Source organism: Strongylocentrotus purpuratus, unplaced genomic scaffold (assembly GCF_000002235.5).
Source record: "Strongylocentrotus purpuratus isolate Spur 01 unplaced genomic scaffold, Spur_5.0 spur5_contig_867, whole genome shotgun sequence".
NCBI classification, from domain to species: Eukaryota; Metazoa; Echinodermata; class Echinoidea; order Camarodonta; family Strongylocentrotidae; genus Strongylocentrotus; species Strongylocentrotus purpuratus.
This window is the reverse complement of record NW_022145576.1, coordinates 2,101,802-2,116,579: the sequence shown is the minus strand read 5'-3', so window position 1 is coordinate 2,116,579 and position 14,778 is coordinate 2,101,802. Positions and strand designations below refer to the sequence as shown.

Here is a 14,778-nt window from a genome sequence, read left to right as displayed (position 1 = left end):
TAGAAATAGTATCATAATAAATCAACTTCAGCATGGATGCATAATTACACTTGAGTGGTTTTGTTGTTCTTTTGAGACAATACATATGAGCTTAAATTCTGTTTTCTCTCGATTAGTCCTTTGGAACACTGGCTTAGATTATGTATCATCTTCATCAAATTTCAAATAGATCCAAAATCAAATACTTTTGTTTTGATTTGTCTAAACAACATCAACCAATCAATATAAACAACATACTAACTTTCTTTCTTGTTAATTAACAGGTGACTTTCCTGTATAAACAATTAACTTTCTCTTAATGAAACAAATATATAGTTGTCTGTCTACATCTATATAAAGTAGTTACACATAATGTTTATTTAATGATAAACAACAAAATCTTTCATGTGAGCTGGTGGATGGCGAGCTCTGGTACTACGGCGAGCTGGTCTTGGTGGTTCTTGAGTCTCTTCAGCGAGCTGGGGTTCGCGAATATCATTATTTGCTTCGCGACGAGGAGACTTCGCTACGTGATCTGGTGAATTTGTGTCGCTACGCTTCGCTTCGGATGTTGATGGCTCTGGTTGTTCGCGAGTTACGCTAGTAGGCGTGGAGAATATATCTGACTGGTCACTGAATGTGCTACTACATGTGCGCAAGTGCTTCCTGTTTCGTCGAACTATATTGCCATTCTCTGACCTGACTAGATATGATCTGGAATCAACTTGTTTCTCTACTCTCGCTTTGTGCCATCGCTTACTCTGTGCGTTAGACTGCGGCTGAACACGAACAATATCTCCGCGTTTCAATGGTGGTAGCTCTTTCGTGCTCTTATCGTAGTACTGCTTTTGCTTCTGCTTTTCCGCTTTCTTTGCGACAACTCTATTTTGTGTGCGTGGAATCAGAAGCTTGGACGCGGTTGGTACAAGAGTGCGAGTGCGACGACCATACAGGCGTTGAGCTGGCGAGCTATCAAGTCCTGCTGTGGGTGTGTTACGCCAATTTAGAAGAGCTAGCTGAAAATCTTCTTGAGCTTCAGTTGTCTTACGTAAGAGACCCTTCACAATCTTGACGGCACTCTCCGCTTTCCCATTGCTCTTGGGATAATATGGGGAACTCGTGATGTGCTCAATCTCATACTCCTGCATGAAGGTCGCGAAATCTTGAGAGTTAAATGGGGGACCATTGTCCGACATAATGGTTTCTGGGATACCGTGACATGCGAAAATGCTCTTTAGTCGCCTGACGACTGCTCTGGTATCTTTCTTGTGTGGCAGAGGAAGAACTTCAAAGTAGTCTGAGAAATAGTCCACAACACAAACATAGTTCTTGTTGTTCAACTCAAATAAGTCTATACCGAGTTTCTGCCACGGACGTTTCGGCAAGTCATGATTGATCAGAGGTTCACTTCTTTGCTTCGGAGCAAAGGTTGCACAGACTTCACAGTGTGAGAGATAGTCTGTAAGATCGCTTGTCATCCCTGGCCAAAATACATATTCTCTGGCCCTTGCGAGTGTGGCCTGTATTCCTGTGTGTGCGCTATGAAGTCGCTGTTTCACACGAGGTCTCACTTTGACAGGAATTACACAACGCTGTCCGCGGAAGATTATACCCTCATCATACGTTAGTTCATCACGGATGTCAAAGTATGGAGAAGTCCCAGGTGGCAGACGAGACTTGTCTTCGGGCCACCCCTCAAGGATCAGTCCCTTTACCGCTTGTAGGCTTTCATCCTGTTGCGTTTCAATCCTGATGAGCGCTAACGTCTTCTGCGACACCGCTATGTCCTCAAGCATGTGAATGCTTTCAACTTCTTTCTCTGTCGGCGATTGCTCGGAGTTCGGTAAGTATGCTCGCGACAGGGTGTCTGCTAGGTACATCTCTCTACCCGGCTTGTAGAAGATCTCTACATTGTACTGTTGCATTCGCAATAGTAATCTTTGCAGTCTCTTTGGTGTAGAAGCCAACGGTTTACGCGTTATTGTCACTAGCGGTTTGTGGTCTGTCCAAAGGATCACCTTTCTACCGTACACGTACTGATGGTTTCTTTCAAGTCCGAAAACTTGCACAAGAAGTTCCTTCTCGATCTGAGAATATCTAGTTTCGGCCTCAGTCAACGCTCTACTTGAGTATGTCACCGGTTGGTCATTCTGAGTCAACACGAAACCCAGGCCCTTTTGTGAGGCATCACCTTGACCCTCTACCGGCAACTGCTGATCAAAGTATCGGAGAACCGGTGCTTCTGTAACAAGTCCTTTGATCGCGATGAATGCTCTAGACTGTTCTTCTCCCCAGTTCCAGGGAGTGTCCTTGTGGGTCAACCTACGTAACGGTTCGCTGAGCCCCGACAATGATGGCAAGAACTTTGCTAAGTATTGAACCATTCCCACAAATCGCTGGATTCCAGGTATATCTACTGGCTGTGGCATGTCAACGAGAGCTGCGACTTTGCTAGGATCGGGCCGAACACCTTCCTTGGTCAGTCGGTGACCAATGAACTGCACCTCCTTACATTTGTACTCAAGCTTGCTAGAATTCAGCTTGATGTCTCGCTCGCGACATCGGCGAAGGAAACTAGTCATGTTACGATCATGGTCTATGCAGGCCTCTGCATGTGTCTCACCCTGTCCAGTTATGAGAATGTCATCTGCTATGACGAATACTCCTGGTAGGCCTTCAAGGCACTGATCTAGGCGCTTCTGGAAGAGCTCAGGCGAAGGTGATAGACCAAAGGGTAAGCAAAGAAACCTATATCTACCCCAAGGTGTCTGAAATGTTGTAAGCTTGGATGATTCTGCGTCCAACTTACACTGTAGAAAACCTTCCTTCAAGTCGGCCTTGCTGAAAACTTTCACATTCGCTAACTGTGGTAGGACATCATCAATCGTTGACAATGGGTAATGCTCACGCTTCAACGACCTATTAAGATGTTGCGGATCGATGCATACTCTCAATTTACCACTTGGTTTCCTAGCTACTACAAGACTAGATACCCAATCACTAGGATCTTCTACCTTCTCAATCACCTGCAGCTTTTCAAGCCTACACAACTCTTCTTTCAAATCTTCTTTAATTGAAAGAGGGACCCTTCTAGGGGGCATCACTACTGGCTTTGCCTCAGCCTCTAAGGTCAAATGAACTACTCCTGGCATGTTACCCAACCCTGTAAATACCTCCTTGTATGGGATCAGAATATCATCATTAGCTACTGCATGAACAACTTCAATGTTTTCATACTGTACTTTGATCAACTTCATCTGCTGGCCTGTACTAGCTCCCAACAGTGGTCTTGTGACTTCGCCCTTCACAACAACAAATGGAACTAAGTACCTCTTGTTATTCTTTACATTCCTAAGATGCAACTTGCATTTCCCTGCAACTGGTACTGTTCCTTGACCATACACAATCAGAACCTGATTTGTACTAGTTAACTCTGTCCCAGATGGAACATCTTCTAGATGGATAACATTACATGTCGCTCCACAATCAACCTGCATACCAATCTCGTCTTCGTCATTGATTCTAAACTTTGCAATGATCTTTTTCTGATAATTTGGACTCTTACTATCAGCAGATACCTGAAATGCTTCATCTGTGCCTATCAGAGAAACATATACACACTCTTGTTCAGAATCTTCATTCTCTTCAATTGTCTCTACTCTGTGAGCCTTGTTCTTATTCTGTCTACATTTCACAGCGAAATGATTTTCTCTTTTGCACAGCTTACACTTTTGGCCATAAGCTGGGCATTTTGATTTGTCTTTTTCATGCTGCTTACCACAGAAACCACAATTAATCAATTTAGGAGCTAGCTTCTTGCCCTTACCCCCACTATGCTTCCAAACCTTTGGTTTATGGGACACTGCATAGGCAGATACTGGTTCCTCCATGGCTTTGCTCTGAGCTTTGGACGACTCCATAGCTCTGCAGATATCCAAACAACTAGACAGAGTAAGATTTGGCTCTTGCAAAAGACGTTTTCTTGTATTATCGTCTCTAATCCCTAGAACGATTCGATCTCTGATGAGGTCATCAGTTAGAGTACCAAACTCACAAGTACTTGCAAGAGACCTTAACCTCACATAATAATTCTCAACTGACTCATCAGTATTCTGAACACACTTATTGAACTGATATCTTTCAAAAGTAATGTTTGTTTGCCCGACACAATATTCAGACCAGAGTTTTCTTATGCATTTATAACTTTCTTTCCTCCTCATTTCTGAAAGGGAGGCCTTGTTGAATCTCCAATGCATCAGTTCCTAGTGCCGTTATGAAATGTGCCACACAAATTTTATTACTTTCGTGTTCTAACCCAGTTATGACCTCATAACTGTCCCACATCTGGGTGAAAATACCCCAGTTTTTCTTCATATCCCCTTTTACCGAAAGAGGTCTTGGGAGTGGCACATTTGTTCTACTTGTACTGCCCGGCCTATTTCTGGTCCTAACACTATCATTATCAGTATTGTTATCACTCAAGACCTGACCCTGGTTAGTCCCAGTTTCATTTACTCCTTCTGACTCTTCACTTCCCCTCTGGGGAGGATCTTGTACTGCCTCAGTGTTAGACATGGTTATCTCTACCGCCTATACAATTACACTTACAGTAACAAATCAGCAAATTCTAATACGGAGTAAACTATACTGCTAAACCCACTGAATGAACCAGACTGATTGGACTTATCGAGTATTAATTCTGATATTAATGCACTCTTTCCATAAATCCACACCATTTCATTCCAAACAATGCACACGTAAAACAACCAAAATAACTAAACATCGTTATTATTATTGATAGTTCACATTACATCGACTGACGAGTCAAGTCTATTGCGACAATGTTCATAAGTCATATTCACCGCTGCTCAACGACGTCGCGTTTATGGATGCTATACTACGAACCATTCGCTAATCTGTCCACTGTACGACGACTTCGCGTGTACTCGGTTGCTGCAAACTTGCTCGGAACGTGAACAGTTCGACTCTGTAAATTATTCTTCCTGGCTGTACGCCGATTTCAGGAATGAGTCCATGGTCACTACACTTCTGACACCATGTTTTATGCTTTTGTTTGACTCTACATAATAGGCAATAAAGTCTGTTTAAAGTTTACAACTTCAACTGGTTAGTGCTTTATTCTAGTAATCTTCATTCTGGTTGTCAAGTCAGTACATAACACAAGAGGGCGCACTGCCACTCTAAACCATATATAACAAACTACAAGGGCAAACTCAAAACTTGCTACTTTGTTCTTGACCGTGAACAAAATGGATGATTTCAGGAAATTATTTTTTCCCAGAATTTCAGGGTTACGGTTATTCCACTCTAGCCCATTCCTCCAAAGTAACCTGTAATATAACAAATATATTCATATCTGGAAACAGGAGTACCAACATAAGAATTATGGGTGCATATAAAGAGTTATCATAAGGGCATGCTGACGAGCAGTTTAACTTTAACTAATCATTAAACTCAATTGGCAATGCAATGAAAATATGTAATCACTATTTACATGTGAAAATTGGCAATTTTACATTAAATTTTGCAATTATTATTCATTTTGATTAATGTTATATCCATTTTAATTTTTTTTTCAGACTATGAGAGGAAAAAGATAATAATTGTTGCCAATTTGAGGAGTGAAAGCTGATTAATTCAGACCTGAAGAAAGCTCTGTATCTCTATGGGTTAAATTAAACTTCACTAAGCTGGAGGAATAACTGACAAAACCTAGGCAATGTTATTAGCAACCATATAATGCATTGTAAAAATCGTCATGAATTTTGATTAAAAAATTCCTGTTCTAAAAACCGTATTCACTGCCATTGAGCGATGTCACAGCATTTAAAAGAATCTATAACAAGGAATTTAAAAAGAATTAAGAAAACTAAAATAATCATTAGAGAAGGGAAAAAAAGTGCAAGTAAAGGTGAACTTGCTATTACATGTAATGCATGTCACACCATGCAACGTGTACTGTGCATTGATGGTAGGCCATTATTATGACAGGGACGTTAGGGACCTGCTACAGAATAATTTGAAACTATTCGTACTTCATGCAGACATCTGGACGAGTTTTAAAGCAAGACAATCAAATGTTTAACATTCCGCTGCCAATAAACTAAAGTTAGATATTGGAGTCAAATGAAAGCTATGAATTTTCTTTATGAAATACCATACTTCATATTTATATTTTAAATCATGAAAGAAATTTGGTATTGACATTTTAAGGATCATTTCCTCCAAAGTTTGTGTCATATCGATTGACAATACATGTTGAAGATCTATTTAAACACTTAAAAACATCTCTTCGAAAATACAGGTTAACACCAATTTTCCTAACTTTGAAGTATGCGCGAGACAAACCAAAAACAACAAAGAGGCTGTTCACACCGGCAGAGATAGCGCGCGCTAGACCGCGCTATCTCTGCGGTGTGGAAGGTACAACGTCTTTTCGGTCCGCCCAACAGCGAGCCACGGCGAGCCAAAACGGCGTGCCACTGGAGCACCTCTTGGGGGTGGTCCACGAGAGATAGCGCGGTCTAGCACGCGCTAGAAAAAAGGGGGTGCTACGATAGACCGCGCTATCTCATTGCGGTGTGAACAGCCTCAAACACAAAAAAAAAATCATGCAATGTCCATGGCGAGGTAGCCACTTGAAAGTACCGCTTGCCACTCTGATCTGAAATCTCTATATGAAGTATAACTTGTTGGCAGCTCAAGCATTGGTCCGCATGTGTGAGCCACTGGCCTTCGAGCTAATCCAGTGGTATTTGTGAATTGTACAGAAATCTGTATGGCAGTCATTACAGGCGAAGCTGTCAAAAATCTCAACAATGTGCCTAGACCTTCTTCGTTTTGGGCTCGGATGTATTGCTGCAAAAATCTAAGCGACTGGGCCTCCTCCCTTGTTTGAGGATTTGCGGCAAGTAAATCACAGACTTTCTTAGGAGTAGGTTTTAGAGAGCCATACATTATCTTGATAGAGTTAACATCTGGAAAAGCTGAGTGTAGGGCATCTCTGACCACCTTTCTCATGCCCTCCAGTGCATACATACTCTTCTGTATGATAACTTTGTGGGCCAGTTGGTAGATTGTGGGCCGGACATTTTCCCCTTTAGGGATAGAGTGACATCCCTCACGGTCTAGAATGTCTTCAAATATGTCTTGCTCGTCATCTGACAGAACATCTCCTTGTAGAGCCTGCTTCACTGTAGCTCTTTCAAGTGGACTAAGAAACAGGAGGAATGTTTCAAGTAAGTCCTCAGTTGACACTGTCTCCTCTCCAAACATGACGGCTATTAGAAAGGCTGGGGCCAATTGCACAGGGAAAATGTTATGGTCAGAGTATCCCTTTGACAAAATCCTCCCTATGGACAGCCATTCCTCCAAACCGTATTCAGGGTTCAATGAAGGCACCCTGTAATCCTCGCCATCTGCAGATGTATTAAAAAAGGAGTTCCAAAATGCACTATATGCTTCTCTAGATACTCCTCTGGCATCCACTCCTAACTCCTCTACAAAAGTTACCTTCAACTGGATACTAAGGATCTCAGGCGTCTTGAAAAGTGCAATCATTTCAGCTTGGATATTGCTTCGATGTAAACGGATTTGCAGAGCTTTTGTATCTGAAGGAATTCCCGCATCATCTAACTGAAGATCATAATCTATGGCAGCTTATGGCAGGGTTTGCACGTTGAATTTGAGCATCAGCTTGTTGTTGGCTTCTTGGTTGAGTGTGATCGCCATTTTCAGTAGCTTGATGTAGGTTTCCTGGTTGAGTTTGAGCACGATTGTCAGTGGCTTGATGTAGGTTTCCTGGTTGAGTTTGAGCACGATTGTCAGTGGCTTGTTGTAGGTTTCCTGGTTGAGCTTGAGCACGATTGTCAGTGGATTGTTGTAGGTTTCCTGGTTGAGTTTGAGCACGATTGTCAGTAGCTAGTGTTTGGTTTCTTGGTTGAGTGTGAGCACCATTGTCAGTGGCTTGTGCTTGGTTTGGAGGTTGAATTTCGGCACTAATATTAGTGGATCGTTGTGGGTTTACAGATTGACCTTCAAAGTCCGAGAATCCCAAATGTATTGGTGGTAATTCACAATCATCATCTATCATGCAACCTCCAACATATTCAAGGTTTAATGGTAATGTTTCATCTAGCTGAGATTGTGTGCCTTCATCACTTTTTCTCCCAAACTGGACAACATAACAGTCACTTGAATCACTTTCTTCTTCTGGCTGGTTTTCACTTTGATTGTCTGAAGAGGTTTCTGTCGATGGTTGGTCTCTATTTTTTGTTTTGGTGCACAGGTATAGTCTCAAAACACGTGATTTCGCATTTTCATACAGTTCGCCTACAGTGGAATTCCCCATCTCACATCCTCTAAAATCTTGAATGTCCACTTCGTAGTCTTCAATTTTACCCCTTTTGGATTTACCATCAGGGAAAAATAGCCCTTTTGCAGTTGCAAGAAGGTTGTCTAGTCCTTCGCTCTTGTTTGCTCTTATTTCTCTTGTCCCTCCTCCGCCTTGACTCCTCACTTGCTTTAATTCCTTTGTTGCATAGTCAAAATCCATCCACCCTACTTCTAATTTTTGTGTATCTTTGTGTGCATTGTTACGTTTTTTTGAGGGGGGATTGTCATCAACTGACTTTTTTTTTCTTGAAAGTCTTGTTCTCAGCCTTTCCAGAAGGCTTGACGATGGTTTTCGTCTTTAGTTTGACACCTGCAGAATGCCCTTGCAGCGAGTCTATCACCGAAGGCAGGGAGGTAGTCCTTCAAGCATTCATCATCCATTTCAAGCAAGGCATGGCAGTCAATCTGAGAAGGAATTAAAAAAAAAAAACATCTTTCAGATGGGAGATTAGAAGCGAATGCTCTTCTATATTACACATGGTAACCATACTTCAATAAACCCCAAATTACTCTTTAACAAGGGCAACGCAAAGCGTAGCATCCTCTAGCCTGGTACAAATTTACATAACTAGCAATTATTGCAATTTAATGAGCTGTGACCTTTGACCTTTGACTTATATACTCAACAACATTACTTACGTTATCGAATGGAAACCACATTTTTGCATATATAATTAGCTATTTTGCATATTTGATGAGCTATGACCTTTGACCTACATACATAAGATCATGGGTGAACTGAATAAATTATTTGCCCATTGAACCACTGCTGTTTTTATCTGTTCTTTAACCCTAACAGGGCCGGGGGACGTTTCGTGCGATATGTCTGCAACGCAAACAAATTCTACCGCGAAGTTTCAGGACTTTTTTCTTTCAAACCTCGCGCATCTTTTGACACCAAATTTGCAATGCCTGGGCGCGCGGTTCCGAAGTTACACAACATTTGGCACTTGCACGTCGGACCAAAAACTGCTAAAAAAACGTGATTTCATGTACATTTTCAATACAAATTGTGTTTTCAGAGAAAATTCATAGATGTATGAATATTTTTACTTCTATTGATTAAAATTAATTAATTCTATGTTGTTTATGATCGCAAAAGTGTCACCGACAAATTTTGTCGAAAAAAACAATAAAAAAACAAAGAAATACATAAGAAATTTTAAAGACAATAAAATACACAAGAAATTCAGATTGATACGGGAATTTTTTTCAAGTTCATTTGCTAAAAATACTACGTAGAGTGTTTAGACCAAAATTAGCACTTTTGGACCTTTAAGTGATTTAGAGCAAAATGTCTGATTCCATGCATAAATTAGCATAATTAATTAATATAAAATAAAATTCAATAAATTCAGAAAAATTAAATATACAATTTTGTAGATTATGTCACAAGCATCGTGTGCACGCCGATTTTTGTGGCGATTGCGCAGTCGACCCCCCCCCCCCCCCCCCTGCTGTGAGATAGCCTAAATAACTCGGCCTCTTTAGGGTTAAGCCTAAATATTTGCCTGTCTGTATGTAAACTTACATTACATTACTTACAACACATAAAGACTGGTACATTTCTTGGAATCAGCAAAATATCTTGATTTTTGTAAATATCTGGAAAACAGACATCCTTCACCAAAGTTGAGTGATCTATGACATTGACTTTTACATATTGGACCAGCATCACATGTAAGCATTGGCTATCAATAAAATTCTCATCAAAATGAATTACTACAATGGAGTCCCTTACCTCACCTTATAGCTATAAATTGTCGATACCACTTAGGTTTTTTGTTCTGTGAGATTTTGGGTGTAGTTTTATCATTAATTTTCAAGTTTTGTTTTCCAATTTGCCCTGTAAAATCTTTGTTGAATTAGAGAATTTTCATCCATCTACTTAAAGAAGAATGTAGCAACATCAACCCTACCTAAAGTACTTGACAAAGTGCTCGATGTACATAAACCTATGGTACTATTTTCGAGATGCCCCCTTGGAAGTACCCTTTTTTGCTAATTTCACCAAACAAGGGGGTTGAGCAACCACTAGGCTCACCTGATCTCACTTTGCTTTTAAAAACTTCTAAAATTTATACCAAACGGTCACATATCTTTCTACCCATAACAATGGAATATGCAGAGGTATAATACTGCAATCACCAAAAGAAATAGGATGCTTGACTTTCTTGTGACAAATCTCCATAGCTAAATGTTTATCTCTACACTTCAACATATGACAGTAAGCACATTTATATGCAGAGCACTTTCTTTTGGCTTTGGTATTACTTTTGAAAGAAACAAACAGACATTAGCCTGCACACATGAAATCTGTTTGCAGCACTGGAGTATTATAAAGGCATTACCAGTTTCTTACATCATTTCTGTCACATAATAATGTGCCTTTTCCAATACTTTTGATTCTTTTAAAAAAGGAGATATGAACAGTATGTATACACAAAGAGCTACCTTATCTTTCTCCATGGCTCTGAGCAAAGCTTCCTCCACTTGTCGTTCCTTCAGGAAATCTATTAAGGATTTCTGTCCACCTTTCGCCATGTTTTCGGAGTCCATATCCTTAACACAATCTGTAGCTATCTGCAGGGGAATTAAAAAATAAGATTTATAAATATTACATGCAAAAATCAGGAAGTTTACAATCAATGAAGAAACATAATGTCCAAGTCTTAATTTATCCTTCTCACAAATCTTCAAACATCTAACTAATAAAGAAAGAATGCTTATACATCTTCCAAAGATAGAATGGAAAGAGAATTTGGTAAGATGCATCATGAGTTTTGAGGGGCATCTCAAAAGAAGGAAAAGTCTCATTTAAAAAAAAAGGAAGAAGAAGAAGAGGACTGTAACTGTAATAGTTGCCATGTGCATTCCATGTTTCCAAGGAAACAATTCAAGTGTGCACATGTGCACTGGGAAAAATAAGGGGATTAATGCTCACCTGAGCTTACAGATGAATTCACATGCTCCCTGTGGAGCTGCTAAGGATATGGGACCTCATTGGGGCCACATTACCATTTGCACAACCTTGCATTACCTATCTCTACAATAATAACACATTTAATTCAAATAACCCCCCCCCCAAAAAAAAAAAAGAACAACGACAACGACAACAAAACAAAACAAACAAAAAACTGTTACCCAACACGAGTCCATTGGGCTACTCTGGGAACTGTCATGAACAAGTTTTATTCTCCACTTGTATAGGTATCTAAACACTGTAGTAATGTTATATTGAATGTTTCAGTTCTGGAACCAAATAATATGCTTGAAATTGCATGACCAAATTCTTGTTTCTCTGGGAGAAATATATATGACTGGAAAGCCAATACAAAACTAGACAACTTTGCTGGACACAATTTTTCTTCATAACGATTGCAGAAAAAGTTACAGCCCTTTGAATTAGGAGTGTCTGGCAGAATGCGGCAAAATTGTCACTCCCTAAAATAATGGGGCACACAGGGGTTTCATGGTTGGTCGCACAAAGAGTTACAAATGTGGAAGATGTAAACATGGCCATGAGGACGGAAAAAGCTGCAGAGGATCCAAGAAAAATCATTCAGGAGTGCATGGAGGCATGGCAGAGAAAGATGGGACATTGTGTAAGACTCCAGTGGGATTGCTTCGAAAGGGAAAACTCAAAGTCTGTAATTTGGGTATATATTTCTTTTGTGATATCAGTCCTGGAACTTTTCTGACACACCTCGTATATCTGTTCCACTTACTTGGCATCTGTGGATAGCATCCTTGAAGAAAATGCCTAAGAGCAGGTTGGTGAGTTGAAGGTTAATTCTTCTCAAATGCTGCCTCAATGTTGCCAAGGAAAATGCTGAAAATGAAAAAAGGAGGGAACAGTGACGACTAATGATGCATTTTTTTTTTGGGGGGGGGGGGCTTAGGTAGTGACTAACAATTACCTACATTTCTTGAAATATAATAAAATGTTTAGTCTTTCTGTTTTTTGAAGAGGTACATGTATGAACTTACTATAATATGCAACTTGTGAATAATTTACCTGTTGCTGATTCTCACTTGCAGAGAGTTTGAATTAAGTTACATTGAGCTCCTATCCTCATGGATGATTCCTATAGTCATACATATATCGGTTACAATCTGAAAATGCATTTTTTTTTTTAAATACATGAAACATTTCATTATTTACTTCAATCGCATTATGGTTAATGTCACCACTCCAAGCACTGCCATTTATTTCATCATTGGCATTGAATTGCCAGTGACAGCTTACCATTTCCATAGTCTAGTGCCATAGACTTTGTACATGGTGAAGGTATACACATGGAATGAGAGGTGAATCGAACCACACTTTAGCCCCTTTCTTTTATCTTTAGAACAATCCTAAGACATTTATTGAGTTACATGCATGATTAAAAATTGTACATCCATGGGTAGAATTTTGAATGATTCCTGCCAAGTTTGGTTACATGTGATCATGCATTTTGACCAAAAAAATTGATAAATCTGTTCCCTTTTCCATTTAGCCCCCACCCCTGATCCTAATGAACCCACCCCTGATGAAGGTGACAATAGCTAATCTTGAGCCTTCTGTTCATTGAGCTTCAAATCAATCCCAGAAAGTCATACCTGAATGAGATTAGCTGGGTGGTCAATGCTGTGCTGGAGGCTAGGGTGTGTATGCATGGGTCACAGCTGCAGAAAACACCCTACAAAAATTGTGCCTAAAAAGAGAATTTAAGAAAAAGTCAGTAAGTGACCTGTGCAATTAATACCCATATCAGGGCTGCACAAGAATTAGGTCATAAGTTTCAAGAATAAGGTTATGTGCCAACTAATGCCCAGAAAATTGGATTGTTTAGGTCTATCCTAAAGGTACGCTACAGCTCTAAGAGTCTATCAGTTCAGTACGTACCATCTACAGGTCCTTTGGATTCAAAATTACTGAGTCTGTACTCTAATAAGTAATCAATAGTCTGTCCATCATCAAAGGTGTTCAAGTCTAAGATTGAGAAGAGCCACCTACGATTCAACTATCTATTCTTTGCACCCTCTCTCATCTGCTGCAATCATATACCAACTGGTCCAGCATCGTATACATCCAGATCCAGAAATCGTTACAAGTGTTTTCAAAACTTTTTCCTAGAACTTACATTCCATTACCCCTCATCTTGCTGCCTATTCTTCTATCTAATTTAATTTCTTATTTCAATTCAGTTTCTTTTTTTAACACTTACACTGAATAGGATTATAAGAGGAATTATCTTACTTGGAAACTCTGGATAGAACCCTTGTCCTTCCCATAGGAAAGAAATGAGCCTGCCGCATACTCCTGCGGCAGACTTGCCGCAGATCTGCAGCAGACCTGCCGCAGACAGTCATCTTTTTCACATGCAAATTAGTTTTGCCGCAGACTTGCCGCAGACTTGCCGCATACTCTTTCAGTATGATGAAGAGTCTGCGGCAGGTCTGCCGCAGACTTGCTGCAGACCTGCCGCATACTCTTTCAGTATGATGAAGAGTCTGCGGCAGGTCTGCCGCAGACTTGCCGCATACTCTTTCAGTATGATGAAGAGTCTGCGGCAGGTCTGCCGCAGACTTGCTGCAGACTTGCCGCATACTCTTTCAGTATATATTCTCTTCGTCATGAATATTCATATCTCATATAGACCTGCTGCAGACCTGCTGCAGACCTGCCGCATACTCTTTCATATCCAGTACGTGGCAATAAAGTATGCATGTAGAAGAACCAGTGATAAACTGATTGATACTTCATAATCGATATTGGCAATATCGATATTACCAATTAGGTAATACCAATATATATATATATTACCAATTAGGTATATTCTATTCTCAATTGTATTAACTTCATCACATTGATCATTTGAAGTGTATTCAAGAGTAACATTTAAAGTGACACAGGCTCGTACACATATATATACTAAATATGTATATTGTTTCTTGGTTAGTAATCATAGTTTCTTGGTTAGTAATCAATATATCTATTGCTTAAACGTGAATGTAATTGTAACATGATCAGACAAAATAATCTATTGGTTAATAATGGCAAAAGGAAAATAGAAGTCACAAAAATGATGTGCATTGTCTTAATTTGCTTAACAAATCATGATAAATGTATTTTTCTGTCACACGTGTAAAGTAATAATGAATATGCATGAGATGATTGGTTTCAATTGGCCCTATTAGACTTTAATGGGATTTCCTGTGGCAGACCTGCCGCAGACTGTTCCTGTGGCGTACTGGTATGCGGCAAGTCTGGAGCAAAGTTTCGCCCTGCCGCAGATCTGCCGCAGACTGTTCCTGTGGCATACTAGTATGCGGCAAGTCTGGAGCAAAGTTTCATCCTGCCGCTGATCTGCCGCAGACTGTTCCTGTGGCATACTA

At 40.1% G+C, this 14,778-nt stretch overlaps 2 protein-coding genes across 2 annotated transcripts; both read right to left on the bottom strand.

Moving 5' to 3' along the window:
* Nucleotides 1-359: 359 nt before the first annotated feature.
* LOC105437750 (uncharacterized protein K02A2.6-like) lies at nucleotides 360-4,554 on the bottom strand. Its single transcript, XM_011664721.2, has 2 exons — nucleotides 4,505-4,554; nucleotides 360-3,903 (listed from the first exon to the last, which is right to left on the bottom strand). Exons 1-2 carry the CDS (start codon nucleotides 4,552-4,554, stop codon nucleotides 360-362), a joined length of 3,594 nt encoding a protein of 1,197 aa, XP_011663023.2.
* A 2,055-nt stretch (nucleotides 4,555-6,609) lies between these two features.
* Nucleotides 6,610-13,679, bottom strand: LOC105438557. Its single transcript, XM_030974999.1, has 5 exons — nucleotides 13,640-13,679; nucleotides 13,000-13,094; nucleotides 12,123-12,226; nucleotides 10,849-10,977; nucleotides 6,610-8,799 (listed from the first exon to the last, which is right to left on the bottom strand). The coding sequence occupies exon 5, from the start codon at nucleotides 7,558-7,560 to the stop codon at nucleotides 6,610-6,612; it is 951 nt and encodes a 316-aa protein (XP_030830859.1). The 5' UTR covers nucleotides 7,561-8,799; nucleotides 10,849-10,977; nucleotides 12,123-12,226; nucleotides 13,000-13,094; nucleotides 13,640-13,679.
* Between the last annotated feature and the right edge of the window lie 1,099 nt (nucleotides 13,680-14,778).